The sequence below is a fragment of the Thamnophis sirtalis genome, unplaced genomic scaffold (assembly GCF_051295495.1).
Source record: "Thamnophis sirtalis isolate CommonGarterSnake01/CBP01778 unplaced genomic scaffold, rThaSir2_p1.2 scaffold_1, whole genome shotgun sequence".
Lineage (NCBI taxonomy): Eukaryota > Metazoa > Chordata > Lepidosauria > Squamata > Natricidae > Thamnophis > Thamnophis sirtalis.
The window spans coordinates 112,383,332-112,401,578 of record NW_028261381.1 but is presented as its reverse complement, the minus strand read 5'-3'; the positions used below and the strand labels follow the sequence as shown (position 1 = coordinate 112,401,578).

The window sequence follows — 18,247 nt, the reverse complement described above, 5'->3', positions numbered from 1 at the left end:
AAATAAATAATTTTGTCCCTTACAAAAGTCTGTGCTCCTCCACTATAATTTAAATGTAGTATAACATCCACTCTTCTTTCTGGTTTTAAAAGAGGAGGGTAGCTTGTATTGATGAAAAACCCAGTATCCACCAGAGACAAAGGTTGCTCTGCTGTTTCCATCAACAGGTTAGGTAGAGAGTCCAGGACAGAATCTGAAAAGCAGAGATTTCCAGTCAACATTCTCTAGAGTACACAACTTCTCTTGGGCCATTGGCTGCATGTAATGTTCAAGGAGTGCTCAAAAATATACTAAAACAGAGCAGGAGTGGTAAGACAACAACCTCATTTTGTTTATAATTATACCATAAAATTCATTATAGTAGAGTAAGTGCAGTTATTTTCCAGCTATGTTTTAAACAACATTTTCTTCTTTTTATATTTAGCACTGCAGGAAGGCAAAAACTTCTGAAGTTCTCTAGAGGATGCACCCCAAATTTTAGAAGCTTAAATGTTTATTAGGTAGGGACATACTTTTTTATGACCATCATATGGTTCTAAGCCTCCACGTCTACCTTTGTTCTAGAAAGACCCTGTATGAAATAGATATTTGAAATATTCCCTCTCCTAGCTTCCAAATTTCCTATTTACTAGTTTTCTTTTGTAGTTCCCAAGTCCTGTAATTTTAAACAACCACATTCCTTAAAGAGTGCCACCTTTGGAAGAGGAACACAACACATACATCAATTATTCTGTCCATTTGTTTATTAATAGCATGATAGTATGTTGTTATTAAAGCAAATGGAGCTTGATTAAAGCAGGTACCTCAAGGAGGTAGGCTAGAATCAGTTATAGTCCTCTGTAGGCCTTAAAGTACTCTTGAAGTGTGTAACAGCATCTATAGTATCAGTTACTATTTGAACAAGTGTCTATAGATTGACTATACTTAGATTAAATTCTAAGTGGCAAATAACTATTTTTTATTTCTATACTATTCTATAGAATTGCAGTATTAATTAGAAAAATGTTCAGTTTTGCTACCTGGTTTGAAGGACAAGATAACATCCCCTGTTCTACTTTACATCTCGAAGCCAAATGAAATTTTATTTCAGCTCTCATAATAAAGCACAGTTTTCTACTGCAACTGGACATGAAGGAAACCTAATTCAATTTACTGGTAGGATTTGGACTGGATTTATAAAAACTAGAAATGAGATGCAAAAATATAGATGGCTGCATCTAGATGACGACAAAGAGATAAATGTGAGGGAGATAAAGTAGTTTCTAAATTTGACAAACAAAATGGAAACTTTAAACTCCTCACTGAATAGTCATCTGGGTTTTTTTAATCCCAGAAATCTAGCCTTAGAGTTGAGTTCTGAAGCTATGATCTGACCAGAAAATTGTACTCTGACTAAGTCAAATATAATTCAGCAAACATAATTATCTGCCAGTCCAATGGAATTTGTGCATGTATGAATACAGGAAATGGTGCATTAGTAAATCAGATAATTGATCCATCTGTTGATGATATGGATATCAACCAGAGGTTCTCCAAAATTTTCAGCAAGAGTTTGCAGCCCTGCCTAAAAATGGCACAGAATGATTTATGTACTGCTATATGTTAACTTCCTTGGAGGATAACAGGATATTTTTACTGATCTAGTTTATTTAGTAAATGACACTTCCATTTCATCTTATAATATGAATACACTATTTGTAAATTAAATCTAATGTTTGAATTCCAATTATTTATTTTGAAACTTTTTAACCCAATTTTTCAAGTGAAAAAGAATTAATTAGCAGCAGTATTTTCAATCCTGAAAAATTGGAGGAGGATTTTGTAGAAAACAGACATGTAGATATTGTTTTAAAATGCTGTGATGAGATAAGCATCTGCTTCCTATATTGAAGAGAAATCTAAAGTAGATGGGGGGTGTTGTTGTTGTTAAAGTACCAAACTCAAAATTAAAGATAGCAGCTACTACAGTGGTCTGGGAGCTGTATCTATCTTTTTGTGTTGCACCATCATAGTGGCCAACGTCACTTTTGAAATCATACCCTACAGCAGTGGTGGGTTCCGGATCCCATTGAAGTGCCGAAGACTTTAAAGACAGGTAAGGAGCATGGGCAGGCGGGGCCCTCCGGAGCACTGTACTGGAACGGTACCCGGTGCTCCAGGCAGGCTCTGGTACGCCCCTACTGGGGAGTACCGATTGCAACGCACTACTGCCCTACAAATATTCCCATGAAGAACAAATGCAACCACAAACAACATATACAAATAAAGTGCTATATCATCTAAGCAGAAGCAGCAAAAGATGCTCAACTTATTTTTCATTTAATATATATTCTGCCATTCCACTTCCAAAATGTTTTCAGTGGACAAATAGTTAGGTTTAGATTGAGACAGTCCTTCCATAAGGCCTTGTGAAGTGAAGCAGAACTTCAGTGAATTGGTAGGTCATTTAACACTAAGCTACATTATCCATTATCCTTGGTGAGATGTGGAAAGAAAAGATCACCATTCACAAGTGTGGAACTGGCTAGCTACATTCTAATTAAATATTATACTAAGAACACTTTATGAAGCCAAGATAAATCCCAAATGTAAGTTTAATACTGTGCCTTTCCACGAAGAAAAATGGACGTTCTTCAAGTATTCATCATGAAACTGAAAGCCCCTCAGGAAATTAGGATATTGTGCTATTGTTGGGCGTCCAGTTAGGACATCTCGTACAATAAAGGAAAGCTGACTTTGGTAAGTGACTAGACAAGAGTCTAGCTCATGTGGCTTTGAAGGTGGAAGAGAATCATCTGTAAAAGAGAGAAAGAACTGTTTATGCCTTGTGTCTATACTCAGGCTTTAGAATGTGGGCACCAATAAGATCACAGTTTATAGGAGGTCCAACAGATTGTGGCAAAGTTTTGTGCAGAAAGAGGGTTCTCAATGTTCACATTCAAATATTTGTATATTTATTTGCATGATAAATACTGCAATGGCAAAAAAAAAATATTATAGTGCCAAAAATCTTGGAGAGTCATGGACTTTCACAGAGAAAGATAGCTGTAGAGGTGCTTAGGGACTATTGTTATTACAGCTTTCTAAGGTAACTAGCCAGACTGTGACTTAGTTGCCAAATTCCTGATAGTTTGACTAGAAAACAGAGCCTCTAAAATAGCATTACTAGATGAGCATTCTAGCAGGTATGCAGTATGAAAAGAAGGAAACTTTAGCATACCAAATTAAAAGATACATGGTCAAAGAGACAAGTTGGGAAAGACTGGATCAAACCATGGTTTATCACTGGTTGATGAAGGGCATATATCTAAAGTGTAGTTACTTGTGGGGGGGAGGGACCCAAGATATATTTGGATAAACAACAACCACAATACAACAATATTTATAGAGGTATATTTCAAACAGTTTCCTTCTATGAAGCATCCTCTTCCAAGTGTATTAGGACTTCATTTCCAGAATTCCCAGACAGCGTGGAAAGCATCTGGTTGAGAAAAGCTAATTTAAACAACATATTTCAAGCAATGGTATCATGTATTCTGACCATATGTGGAGTTAAAAACAGAAGAAAAAATTAAAAAACATCATTATGGATTAGTGATGAAAAGGACTAGGTATTTCACTCTACTTGTCAAAATAATGGCGAAAACTTTGCAAGCATTTCCAAACTTATCTAAATTAAAAATCAATAAAATCAATACAGAAACATGTCCCTTCTTACCCTTATTAATCTTAATAAAGGTAGGAGAACAATAACAAATTTACCAACCAGGAAAGACAAGAAGGGAAAAAAGAAATCACCTTACCGATGTCTTGTATTCTGTCTCTTGTCCACATATACCAGAATTCTTCTGAGTCATTAGCTACATTCCAGAAATAGATTAAATCCAAAGAAAAGATGCTGCTCCACATACCTGTCAAATATATTTAAATAATTGGTTTAATAAATGTAAATAAATTCTTAAATTGATGGTGTCAAAATGAAATTGTTTCATTTCCACTGCACTTAAAATTTCAGATTGCTGCTTTTACCTTCATTCTGAGTTTTCCAGATATTTCTAATCAAGAATTGTTAGGTTACACAAATATATTTTAGACAACTGTAAAGGCTTTATAACTTGATCAATTAGAAAAACAAAATCATTAATCCTTGTAGCTGTTTCAGATACCTATGGAAAAACTACTGAACAGACAGACAGAAAACAATAAATCCATGTATTATCCCAGGACTCACATTCTTGGAAAAGGAAAAAAGTGTTCACCCTCTGTACAGAAGCATTTTTATATATATAACCATCTTTCATTACAAAACCCAAATATCATTTCTGAGTCCTGAATGAAGATTTTGCACACAATAGTATTCAAGCACATGTACAGATTAATACACTTGGAGAAAACTTTCCAAAGAGCAAAGGTAAAGGTTTCCCCTGTCCAGTCATCCCTGATTCTAGAGGGTGATACTCATCTCTGTTTTTTAGCTGAGGGAGACAGTGTTGTCCAAAGATCCTTTCTGCAGGGATGTCGCCAGCATGATTATATGCTGAGGCTCACAGAATGCTCTTACCTTCCCACCAAAGTGGTACCTATTTATCTACTTGCATTTGCACACTTTCAAACTGCTGGGAAGCTCACCCCCTCCCCTTGTGCCGCACTTTCCAGCTGACAAGGTCAGGGTATTTAACTGCTTAGCCATCATGCCCCCTTCTTCCAAAGAGCAGGCAAGTATAATTTTATTCTGAAAGTACTCAAAGGGAGATTAGCTGATCAACTAAGAGGAAATCAATTTTCACTAAGTACTATATTGAGTTATATTTGCCAAAATATCATCGTCTATATAGCTATGAAATGTACAAGAATTTATTTTAATGTCCTACACATTTACCACTCACACTATTGCTAGTTCACATTTTGAGTGCTTGGTCAACTGATCATGAAAAAGAAGACAATTTGTCTCCCATCAAAAGTGAAATCATATGAAATATTTTGTATGAAATTTATAGGAAACAGAGTAGAGATAATAAAATACAACTATGGTGAAACCCATAAGATTATTTTTTTAAATGACTGGTGAAGGTACTAATAAAGGAGAATATTTGTAGCTCAGGGTTGGCATGAGAGGGGCTTGGTGCTCTGAGCTTACTAGGTAACACCATCAGTGCTAGTAAGGAACACTGTTTGCTGTTAGTTTATATTCTGGTGGCTTGCTGTCAGTGTTGGTGGGGATGGTCTTAGAAATTCTTTGATTGGGTTCAGGGGTGGGTTGCTGCCGGCATTACTGCCAGTTTGGCACACCTAAAAAGGTCTGTGCATCCGCACGGCATTGGAAAAGGGGAAAAAAATTTTTGCAATGAAGATTGTTCTGTGCATATGCAGAACCGAAAATCAAGATGATGGCCCGGCCAATAGAACCAGTTCAGGGGTGTGGCAGGGTGAGTTACTACCTACTCAGCCAAAATGGTCCAAACCGGTAGGAACTCACCTTTAATTGGGATGTTTGCTGTTGGCTTCTTTGGCAGTTTCTTGATTGGGATATTGTGTACTTGATTGCTGGTCTGATGTTAACCTTGGAATTAATCTATGTTGATCTGGTTGCTGGTGGAGAGGTTCTTGGGTTTTTCTTCCTTTTTCGGCTGGATGATAGTCTTTTTGCATAGTCTATGGGTGTCGTTAATGTCTATGTATCTATTGATGGCTAATTTGCCAGAGTGCTAGGCTTCTAGAAATTAATGGGTGTTTTTGGACTTGGCTTGGTCTAGGATGGTCATATTTTCCCAATTGACATTATAGTTAAATCTGTCTATATGTTGTGAAATTAAAGAATTTTCTTTTGACTGCTAGTTGGTGTTCATGGATGCATTCTGTCAGTCTTCTACCTGCTTGTCCTAAACAGTGGTTCTAGGAGTCTTTATATTGTATGTTGTAGATGACTCCTGATTTTTCTTCTGGGTATCTTTTGGTTAGCTTAAGATGTTTTGAAAGGCTTTAGTTGGCTTGTATGCTATACTGATTCCATGTGATTGTAGTAGTCTGTTGGTGGTTTCTGAGATATTCTTGATATATGACAGTGGAATTTTTTTAGGGTTTGTGTTGGTTGTGTTGTATTGGGTTGAGTGGTCAGGGACTTTTTAATAAAGTTACATGGATATCTATTTTGTTGGGATATGTTGTATAGATGCTCTATTTCTTTTTCTGCTGTTGTGGGTTGCTGCAGTGTGTTTGGACTCATCTAAATAAAGGTCTTACATAGCTTCTCTTGTGGGGGATCATGGGTTACTGTTATTTCTTTTATATTGGTTTTTTTATTGTTTGTAAGTCACCCCCAGAGTCATTGAGAATGAGTGGGCAGCCATATAAATCTAATAAATAAATAAATAAATAAATAAATAAATAAACAAATAAATAAATAAATAAATAATGTTTTTGGAAAAAAGTAATGTAGGCAATTTACAACATTGCACAATAGCTTCCTTTTGTTTACAGTATGGTTTACTTATTTATTTACCTTGCATGAAGCAGATCCGAATTTCTGGGAACTTCTTCATCAGTCGTCCCATGAAAAATTCATTCCCAAAATCTTCTGAACGAATATAGGCACCATATTTCATACTTCCCACCTCATAAGGAGTGAATTCTAGCCATTCTGCAAGCACAAGACAGCCATTAATATATCTTAGAAAGTGATGGCGAATCTTTTCAGTACCAAGTACCCAAACCAGAACACAGGTACATGTGCATCAGGTTTCTTCCCATCTGCCCTGGATTGGGCAAACCGGTAGTGGCGGTGGCAAGAGGCTCCGCCCACCCACCCAGACACTTCTGCACATGCACAAGTGAACCGGTAGTGAAATTGTGCATACATGTGCATGTGCCAGAGTGCCGGAAATCTGAAGACCAGTTGGCCAGCATGTGTATGCCTGTTTTTCTGGGCATTTTTGTCCGTTTGTTTGGTTGTTTTGGGCCCAAAAAACAGCCCAAAATGGCATGGAAAATAGCCTGCATTTTGGGCATTTGGGGGGCTACTTTGGGGACATTTTCAGGCTGTTTTTCGGCCATTTTCGGGCCATTTTAAGGCTGTTTTTCGGGCCATTTTCCAACGCTCCACTGCCCATGAAGACCAGTGGCCAGCATATCAGAAACCAGAAGAACAGCTGGCGACGGCATGCCTGCCCACAGAGAGGGTTCTGCATGCCACCTCTGGCATGCGTGCCATAAGTTCACCATCGGGGTCCTAGACATTTCCAATTACAAAATTAACCAAAAGACATAAGCGGTTCTTTCTTTTTTTATTTGCTTTGCCCTGGGAGTGGGAATTTTATTCTACTCTGGGAACTTGTTCCCTTCTCTGAGAATTTGTTCCCTTCTAAGGTGAAAAAATGCTCACCTATTTGCATTTTAGTATTAAACAATTAAAATGTTAATACAGAATACTATGACTCAATACATATCAGAGTTCATTTAATACAGCATTACCTTTAAAATCTTGAGCACTGTAGTTGTCTTTTAGGTTGACTGCCAAGTAAATAGGGAAAGGATTCTGACCTTCATTCAAGGCCATGCGCTGATCAGAAAGGGTGTGATTGTCTTTCTTTGAACAGAGGGAGAAAAATAGGTATGTTGATCAGCAGGTGTCCACAGATGTCCAAGTTTTATTAGGGGACTCACTCTGAATTTAACATAACAAGGATACATAGAGTCCTTATCTGTTTGCTATTCCATAAGCAAGATGGCGTGGAGTAGGGGGAGAATTACCTGTGTATAGGAACTTATATGTGTTAACCCTCATGTAAGAACACTAGAAGACCCTTGCTATGCAAATGTAAAGATCATCTAACAAAACATTCTAGTTCCTACAAAAAGCAAATATTTCCAGGCTGCCCAAAAGCAGATTGTTTAGGTCACTGCTTTCTCTCACTGCCCATCCATGCAACTTTTAATTCTGAACATAAGTAGATGTGGCTAATAATCGCTGAGAGATGAATCTTTTATATATTTATTATTACCCACTTTGAGAACCCTCCCAGCTTGTGACATGGCTTATCTAATTTCCATAAACAATTGTACAGGATATTAGGGGTGTCAAACACACATCTTCACGGCGGCATCACATGATGTATCGGACCTTTTTTTCCCTTTGCTAAAATGCGGGGGGGGCAGCACGTGAAGCATCTGGCTGTAGGCCAGGAGTTTGACCACCCTGCAATATATGAAGAAGGACTTTCCTATTAGGCTACTTCTTTTTCAAAGCATACATCCATTGCGTATATCTCCCAGTGAATTAATACGAAGGCTTATTACCTCATCATGAAACATGGACTCAATGATGAGGCCCCAGAGGTCTATAAAGGAAGTGCTATGTCCTTCGTTGATTTTTTGACTAAGCTCATCATAATAATACTTCAGTTTATCAGGGGAAAAACAGTTAAATTTAGATTTGATCACTTGTCTTCGGGCTTTGTTAATGGCTTCTTCCAGGTACTTCTGTGACCAGTCAGGATCTTCATATAATTTACACATGGTCCTAAGTTTTTATTGAAAATAATAACAATAAAATGTGAGAGTAGCATGGAACTAACAGCATAGAAACCTTACTTTCAGAAACAGTGACACTATTGCTCGGTTTAAATATAATTTGGGCTACAATAATATTAAAAATAATATACAATAATATTCCCCTGCTTTTCTTCCTCAAGAGGGCTTTCTGAGAAATGTGGATGTGGATCCAGGGCTTCCCACATAGAAAGGGCAGCATTCAAAGTATAGTATCTGAAATGCCACATAATGTTGTCCTTTAAGTGTCATAGGTAAAGGTAAAGGTTTCCCTCACAGATGTGTGCTAGTCATTCCCGACTCTAGGGGGCGGTGCACATCTCTGCCGAAGAGCCAGTGCTGTCCAAAGATGTCTCTGTGGTCATGTGGCCGGTATGACTGAATGCCAAAAGTGCACAGAACGCTGTTAACTTCCCATCAAAGATGGTCCTTATTTTTCTACTTGCTTTCGAACCGCTAGGTAGGCAGAAGCTGAGACAAGTAACGGGAACTCACTCCGTTACGCGGTGGTAGGGATTCGAACTGCCGAACTGCTGATCTTTCTGATCAACAAGCTCAGCGTCTTAGCTACTAAGCCACCACGTCCCAGTATTGAGTGTCAGTACTTTTTATTTAAATTGATAATAGTGATCAACTGTACTGAAATTTCAGTACTTTGGTTTTTCCATAGATCCCCTATTGGGCCATTTAATGGGAGGGGGAGGAGGAGAGGAAAACCATCATTAAGATAAGATGCTGTGAGAAATAGGTGATTGGTTCTCTACTGAATATTTTGCCCCTAAGAATACTCTCCAGTTTTACACTAAGAATCGTGTAGCACATCTATCTCAACTACAAATTGTTGTTAACTGTAATTCTAACTGGTAGAGGGGAGGGGGACTTAATTCCAATGAAACATTATTTGTGAAACCGTAAGTTTCTAGTATTGTTGATTTGATAAATAGATTTAAATTTAATTACATTTATTTTAAAATAATTTTAAAGTAAAAATTGTATATTTATTTCTTGTCCAAACCCATCCCAATTAAATCAGTAGTTTTATTCAAGGCAAAGGTGGAGGTGATATAAATTCATATGTCATTTGGGGGGTTGTGGATGCAAAGTTTTAAAATCCTTGTCTTGCATGTTGTTTTGTTCTGTGACATTGTAATGCCACATACACTATATAATGGACGGGTCATGAAATATAGTAAATGAAAAGAAAATTCTCCTTACCATGTTGTGCCAGATAAACCCGTAAGGTATGTAATACAGTCTAACAGATTCAGTTTCTGCAAACCCAGAAGGCTTCCATACATTGCTGTAAAGGATCTGGTTCCACCACCAGTTGTCATTACTGCTAATACTGGTACCTATTGAGTGCCAAAGGGCCGAGTGAGACAAATAGTAAGCTGCTAGTCATTGCTCCAGGAGAAAAAAAATAATCTTAAAATTGAGAAGGTTGAGCAGATGTACCATAGGCAAGTTCTCATTGTAGGCATTGACAGAAATTATACAGGAAAATGCTCTTGTATTTTTTTTTCCTATCAGCTCTCATTCAAGTTGATCAAAGAAATGTTACTTAAGATTTATTGGAAAGGTAAATAAATGCTTGTACATTGGAGAATGCTTATGAATGGAAGGTGGTGTTCCTCCTACCTACTTAATTATGAGGTTGCAAAGGGGTGCATGTGAATGCCATATTCTTCATTGAACAACCATCTCTCCAGCAATCTCTACATTGCCTGTCAATCCTGGCAGCTTCCTTAGCTTCCCACATTTCAATTAGCACCAAGCAAGAATGTGTGCTATGAAGCTTTTTTCAGCGCTAGTACTATAGTTAACAACACAGTTGCTAAGTGTGACATCACATGACCATGACTTGTGATTTTTACTGCTAAACTCTCCATTGACTTTGCTTCTCAGAAGCCAGATGTGAACCATACAACTCAGAGATGGTATTCAGCAGGTTCTGACCAGTTCTGAAGAACCACTAGCGGAAATTTTCTGTAGTTCAGAGAACTGGTAAATACCACCTCTGACTGGCCCTGCTCCATCTATTCTCTGCCTCCCGAGTCCTAGCTGATCAGGAGGAAATGGAGATTTTACAGTATCCTTCCCCTACCATGCCCACCAAACCATGCCCACCAAGCCACACCCACAGAACTGGTAGTGAAAGAATTTGAATCCCGCCACTGATACAACTGATGTACACTTGGCCATGGGATGCAGAGAAGGCATAAATGGCCACCAGTTCCAAAGCAACCGTATCCTAATCATGACTATGGAGACTCTGAAACAGTCATGTGAGGTCCAATGGTAAGGTCCTTATACCTTCAAATGATCACTGAAAAGGGTAGTGGTTGAGCGAGGATTGAGGACCCTAACAAAAGAGGTGGAAAAACTGTTGTAGAAGTTGTCCTTTCCCTGTAGACATTCTGAGCAACTGTCTACCCAATTCACCTAATTTTGACACCATTTGAACTCAGCTGTAAAAATAAGTTGATATTCAAATTATGCTTTTAGCAGCCAAGATGACTAACTTATTTTCTTCCAGTTGAAAGAAAAAACACTATATCCTTCTTATTGGCATCTCTCCTTTATTCTTCACTTCTCTCTACACACCCATTAATGTTTGGCATTGCTGAACCTACAGAAGGGTGTTTTAGCTGCTAATGGCAATTTGCCACAGAATATATATGCTAATATAATAAATAGAATTAGCAATTTGCTCTAAATTTATTGGGGCAATAAAACAAAGTAAAAAACAAAATACAATTGAGCGAGTTCAGAGGTGTTTCACAAGAAGAGTACTCCACTCCTCTGCTCACAATAGGCTTGAAAATTTGGGCTTGGACAACTTAGAACTATGCCGATTAAGGTATGATCTAAGCGTAGTTACCAAAATTGTCTGCTACAATGTCCTAGCTGTCAATGACTATTTCAGCTTCAACTGCAATAATACATGGGAAAACAATAGATAAACTCAAGGTAAACCACTCCAAACTCGATTGCAGAACATATGACTTCAGCAACAGAGTGGTCAATGCCTGGAATGCACTACCTGACTGTGTTGCTACATCCTCAAACCCCCATATCTTTAACCTTAAACTGTTTACTGTGGACCTCACCCCATTCCTAAGAGGTCTGTAAGGGAGCGTGCATAAGTGCACCAGCGTGCCTACCGTCCCTGTCGTACTGTCCCCATTTATTCGTACCCATTTCCTGTGTTCATGTCCATGTTTATACTTATACCTGTTATCTCATACATGTTTGACAAAATACATAAACAAACAAATAAATAAAGATGATATGTCCCTGCTTAACCTACCTCATCATCTTTCAGTTCTTTCCTCCCAAGAGTCTTCTTGAGGGCAGCAGCAACATATTTCTTTCTCTTCCTTAGGAAATCTTGTTCCTCTGCACACAAATCATACCCTAAGCGCTCATCTAGTTCTTTAGGCCTGAAATATAATAATTTATATTTTGCAATCCAGCCTCTATTAACATATCAACTAACTAAACAGTCTTAAGATTATCATACTGTTTATTTACAGAAGTATAACCACAATAGTTTGTGGCGTAAGAATAAACATGGATTTTGTGGCAATTTAAATATTAATATTTTTATTAATTGCTTAATGTTTTGTTATCACAGTTGTCATCTTATGACTGGAGTTTATCCTGAAAGATTAATATTATATATACATTATGTATATTGATTGGGAACTACCCAGAGGTGATTGGAAGTAAGTAAGTAAGTCCAATGTTTTGGAACAGGAAAAAAGAGAAACTAGGATGAGCTGGCAGAGAAATAAGTCAATCTCAAATCATTTTACCTTTATGGCATTTTAGGAAGGAATTCTTAACTAGAATTCATAAAGAAATTGAATCTGCTTTAGATATTATTATATTACTGTAGCCTCCACTTTTACAATATGTGCAAAACAACAGATTGGGATGGAAACTAAATATTTAGGACTTCCAGACCTCTTGAAATGTCAGAGTGTAACAACAGCAGGGAAATGATCACAGAAGCTATGTGGTGTGTTCAGGTATGGGGGAAGGAAGCTCAATTCCTTAACAGTGGATGATTACAAAGGCTGTATCTGAGAAATGTTGATTGCCCACCATGAATGAGTCAGTGACTATTTCTTGCTAAGAAAGCAAAGGCTGTAAATATAAAGCATCCAATTTTCAGAAAGTATGGTCACTGAATGAACAGAGAAATCTAAGAGGTGTTTCTCCCTTGGATCTAGCAGATAGAGTTCAAGGGCAGAGGTGGGCTGCTGCCGGTTCGGACCAGTTCGGGCGAACTGATAGTTCTGACCACCAACTGGACCAACCCACCCACCCCAGCACTATCCAAATCTATATAGCTCACTCTCTGGCTCACTCACCCCACCCACAAAGCCCAGCTCTACTCACCGCGGCTGCCCAAGAAGTTGTGCTGGAAGTTGGGCACATTAAATTGGCCTGTGTGCGCGGGCTCACATTTTCGGTTCTGCACTAGGCGAACCAGTTGTTAAATTATCTGAAGTCCACCTCTGTTCAAGGGCAATCTTAAACAAGTATTCTTAAGGCAAAGCTTAGTAAAATGAGAATATGAAAAGGGAAAAAGAAATAAAGACTTAGACTAATGGCACTTTAAGAAACAGAGATGAAATTGAACGAAACCTCTGAACTTATGTTTATGTTCTGATTTAAAACAAGAGCTTCAGTAAAAGAACTGAAGAAGCAAGCCACTGATTGATAGGGGAAGCTACAGAAAGTAATTGAATAAATAAAATTATCCTTCCCCCCAATTCATGTGGGGGCATGTAACATTGCTAGGAAGAACTTCCCTGGATCATCTAAGAGAATGGTCAAGAACACAGGTGTTTGTTTTTTCTATCCATACTTCCTGTCCATGGAAGAGGACTAGAAAAGGAAAGAAAAATACTACAGCTGAATGACTAAAGACCTTTTTTGGTTCTCAAAATATTATTAGGATTATCCACATGATGGGACTGGTAACACCTTGTGGAGTTGGAAAAGAGAAAAACAAGCCTCTGGAATACAAACATCAGATAAAGGCTTGTGTTTTGCAAAAGAAGTTTGAAGTGTTACTACAGTAGGCCCTCTTACACTGTACAATTAGAAAAGTCAGGGAGAACGTGGTTTTATTGATTTCATGGCTTTAATCTAATCAGAATAGAGCTGGACAGGATCTTGGAGGTGTTCTAGTCCAATCCCTGCTCAAGTAGGAGACCCTATATCATTCCTGCAAATGGCTGTGCAGTCTCCAGTGATGAAACGCCCACAACTTCTGAAGGCAAGCTATTCCACTGGTTAATTGTTCTCACTGTTAGGAAGTTTCTCCTTAGTTCTAACTTGCTTTTCTCCTTAATTAGTTTCCATCTGTTGTTTCTTGTCTTGCCCTCTAGTGCTTTTGGAAAATAAGTTGACTCCCCCCTCCTCTTTGTGGCAGCTCCTCAAATACTGGAACACTACTATCATATCACCCCTAACCCTTTTTTTCCCTCTAAACTAGCCATACCCAAATCCTGAAACCGTTCTTCATATGTTTTAGTCTCCAGGCCTTTCAACCTCTTAATTGATCTTCTCTGCACTATTTCCAATGTCTCAACATCTTTTTGTAATGTGGTTACCAAAACTGGATGCAGTTTTCAATTGTTTATAATTGTCTTTTATTGTCTATCATTTAATGCTCAGAGTGAGAAGAGGAAACAAAATGAGCTTGAATTGTTAGCACAGGAAGGCAAATGTGAATCAGAGGTATAATGGTGACCTCATAAGTCAATTGGAATATACAGTAGCACTTCAAGGGTGAAGGATGTTCAAAATGAATGGAAGATAGAGCAATGGAGGTGGAATTTCATTGTATGTTAAAAAATATTCAGACTGCTCAGAAATCAGTTGCACTAGGGTAAAATAATAAGTCACCATTTTTTTATATTAGGAATTTTGAAACTTAATGACATTACTAGCTTTGCATACTTAATTTCAGTAGGGTTTAAATATTAAGTCTCATTAAAATGAATTTTCCTTGAATAAAGATCAGAGAATCTTATTTTAAAATAAAATTATGTAAGATGTTGCTCCTTTATTATCTTAAAAAGCTGATATTGTACCATTCTTTTGTCTTCACATGTACATCAAAAGATTCATTCTGAAAATCAAGGGAATAAACATATTATCAGGCATATCATTCACTATTCTATGTCTTCGTAATTAAGGAAGGATAAAGAACAACCCAATCTTATTATTAAATCAATTTAAGTTTTAGATCTAATATACAGTTAAAATTATATCTGATGTTAACAACAGATTTCCTATTCACAAAATCATTCCCCTTCTGTAGTTGTTTTTTGTTTTATGGGACTTCTTTTGAAACAATTATTAGGAACCCAGAATCGTAGGCATAGAATTTTGGTGGTTCAAGTCCATAGGAGTTGAGGCAGCACATAGATACTGTAAATATATACATACATACTTACTCAATAAAACTTATTTCAAAATAAGTGTATATGTTTCAGTAACGTGCAGTCAGGTGAGGCAGGGGAGGCACAGCCTCACCACTCCCATCATGAAAAGAAAAAAAATGTAAAAGGAAAAAGCTGAGCTAGTTGCTGCCTCACCATGGATGACTTTAAAAAGCCTCTAAAAAATTCCCCAGGATCACAGTGGCGGGGACAGCAACTCCTTCCGCTGCGCTGCAGAGAAGAGCCACGCTGTGCAGGAGACTCCTCAGCGCTAGGCTCAGGTCAGCATGAGCCGCGGTCCCATTCCCCTCCTTCCTGAGCCAACATAAAGGGGACCATGGCTCGCACTGACCTGAGAATGGGAGAGAGAGAAAAGAGAGGGAAACAAATCAGGGGTAAAGAAAGGAAGAGAAAAGAAAGAAAGAAAGAAAGAAAGAAGGAAGGAAGGAAGGAAGGAAGGAAGGAAGGAAGGAAAGAAAGAAAGAAAGAAAGAAAGAAAGAAAGAAAGAAAGAAAGAAAGAAATTTTCTCATACCTATGAGGAAAGCAATGGAAAGCTAGATCTCTTACCAAGAAAACTGTAGTTTGCCAGAAGGCACAAATTGGAAGCAAGTCTGATTTTTTAAAAAGAAAAAAACAGAGATGGCAAAAAAATGCATCTGAAAATAAGATTATTTATAACCTTTATAATGGATAACGTATTATATTGTCAAACTCAAAAGGTTTTTGATACTTAATTGTCATCATCATCATCATCTGGTTTCTCTTCAGATCGTATAAATCTTTCACCTTTTACATCATCATCATCATCATCTCTCTCTCTCTCCTCCCCCCCCCCCTCCTCGGAAGGACTGTCGTCCCTTGTGGAAAACACAACAAGGAACTCCTTGGCTCCTTGCTCCCCTCCCCCCCAAAAAATAAGAAAGAAAATCTTTTTCTCTTTTTTAGTTGTTGTTGGCCACTGGTGGTCACCGCTTATGGTCCTCAGCAATACGTTCTTGCCCGCCACCCCTTCGAAACGCGCAAGGATGGGACAAAACAGCATGGATCCTTTTATTAAAAACCCCTGTATTACAAAGGCATTTTAATAAAAAGATTGTGATGACGTCAGTGCCTCACCAGCCATAAACCTCACCACACGTCACTGATATATTTGTATGTATATGTTGGCAGTCAAGAGTCCAGGGGATCCCCAAAGTGTGAACACAGGTTCTGAGTGGTGGAGTATGTGTATATACATTTATACATTTATCTATAAATCTCTCTCTATTCCATAGTTCCTCAATTCTCATTTAAATTCATGTATCGTTTCCATTATGAAAAAGAGCTCACCTCTCCTAGCATTATTTTCTCTTGTAAAGGAAGTTCAGTCAAAGGCAAAATCACAGTTGACTTTCCTTCCAATGAAGCCAGCTAAATAGATACATATATATATATAAGCACTTAAAAGAAGAAAAGTTGTGAACATTTAATACATAAATGTTACATGCTGAAACACAGATTAATACTAGATGATAGATGACATCTATCTATCTATCTATCTATCTATCGATCGATCGATCGATCGATAGATAGATAGATAGATAGATAGATAGATAGATTTTTTTCAATTATAAAAAATAAATGACATTTCTGAAGGGTGCAACCAGTATTTACTTCTGCAGTCAGAATTTTCCCAGCAGCTTAATTCACTTTCTCCAAATCAACTTTAGAAGATGCCCTAGCTCTCACAAATAGATTGTACAATATTTGCAAGTTGTAATAGAGAGTAGTTGGTTCCCCACTTAGGTGGACAAGGTTTATTGGATATAAACTTAAACTTAAAAAGTGGTGCAAAAATGAAGATTGTATTTTGGTACCTTTGTCCCTGAGAAAAATTGGGAAAGAACTGTCCTAAAAAACCGTTGAAAACAATTAGTCCTTTTTTCTCAATCTAACAAATTAAATTGAGCAAGTGGGTTCAGGACTGAGATTCTCAACTTCAATAGCTTTAAGATGAAGTCCACACAACTTAAAGTTGCTGAGGTGAAGAAACATTAAATCAGGGTAACAGAATTTGTCAAAACATTTCCTTCTTCATTTATTTCAGCCATATAACCATTGAAGCAGTACTATCCAAGATAACGATACCTTTGACCAACATATTTGTGTAGGTAATGTGATCTCCAGATTTGACTGATGATTCTTGATATAATGAAATTTAATGATGTCACTACTACTCTGACTGGAATCAGGACCCAATGAAATCTTCTGTGTTTCTTCAAAAGAACCCTTGACTGTAACGGTTAAATCACCTTCTGCATGGATAGAAAAAAACCAAATAATATTAATAATAACTGTTTCTAGGCTTCCACTAATAAGACACCCAGAAATTTGGAGTAAACCAAATTTCTGTGCTGCTAATCTGAATTTTCAAGGCAAATTCATTTCTTTTAACAACTTTTTTTAAAATGTAAGACGGGAAGCATCTTATGAGAAATAAACAAAGGAAACAAAAGTCATATTTTTCTTAGTTCAAGAGCAGTTTCTCAAAAACAATTCACCCCCTGAAGGGAGTTTTACCTTCACAAATGGCAGAGGAGTTTGTGTATATGATCTTTCTCGAAGAAAGTGGTTCACCCTATTTGCAGTGACAGACATCCAAATCAGCATACTGGCAAGCACCACATTTTCCCCCAATGCCTCAGAAATGACATTTTGTCAGTATTCGTGTCATTTCATGTGGTAAGAAATGAGAATTCCTTCAGAGTGGGCTTAGGAGTTATTGTTTGTATTCAGATAAGGACAATGAGCTATAAGATAAATTCATACACTGTAACATGCTATACAGCTCTGAATGCATCCATTGAAAGCTGAAATAACTAAAGAATCATTTTCACTTATTTATTTATTAAATCTATATGCTGCCCATCCAGGGGTGGGTTCCTGCCAGTTCTAACCTCTTCTATAGAAGAGGTTCCACAAATCTACAGTGCCGTTTAGAACCGGTTTCAGCTCACCCACCCCCATCCACACATCATCAAGATGAAGAACGAGAGGAGGAATTCTGGGAGTTGAAGTCCACAAGTCTTAAAGCTGTCAAGTTTGAACACCCCTGGAGTTTTTTTTTTCTAAAGGGTTAGGGGTGCAAGGGTAACAGCTTTAAGACTTGCATGCTTCAAATGCCAGAGTTTCTGAGCCAAAATTTTGGTTGCCACTCCCACCCGGTCATATGGCCAGCAAGCCACTCCCACAAAGCAG

At 37.7% G+C, this 18,247-nt stretch overlaps 1 protein-coding gene across 1 annotated transcript in view; it reads right to left on the bottom strand.

Annotated features, from left to right (window-relative positions):
- LOC106537463 (cytosolic phospholipase A2 epsilon-like) overlaps nucleotides 1-18,247 on the bottom strand; it is a 58,620-nt gene that overhangs the window by 3,989 nt on the left and 36,384 nt on the right. Inside the window, exons 9-19 of the mRNA XM_087723853.1 lie at nucleotides 17,138-17,304; nucleotides 16,340-16,420; nucleotides 14,658-14,695; nucleotides 11,855-11,987; nucleotides 9,760-9,896; nucleotides 8,293-8,515; nucleotides 7,468-7,582; nucleotides 6,500-6,637; nucleotides 3,804-3,911; nucleotides 2,607-2,795; nucleotides 24-193 (exon numbers count right to left, since the gene is read on the bottom strand). Coding sequence (XP_087579979.1) covers nucleotides 24-193; nucleotides 2,607-2,795; nucleotides 3,804-3,911; nucleotides 6,500-6,637; nucleotides 7,468-7,582; nucleotides 8,293-8,515; nucleotides 9,760-9,896; nucleotides 11,855-11,987; nucleotides 14,658-14,695; nucleotides 16,340-16,420; nucleotides 17,138-17,304 — 1,499 coding nt within the window. The remainder of the gene's footprint in view (nucleotides 1-23; nucleotides 194-2,606; nucleotides 2,796-3,803; nucleotides 3,912-6,499; nucleotides 6,638-7,467; nucleotides 7,583-8,292; nucleotides 8,516-9,759; nucleotides 9,897-11,854; nucleotides 11,988-14,657; nucleotides 14,696-16,339; nucleotides 16,421-17,137; nucleotides 17,305-18,247) is intronic.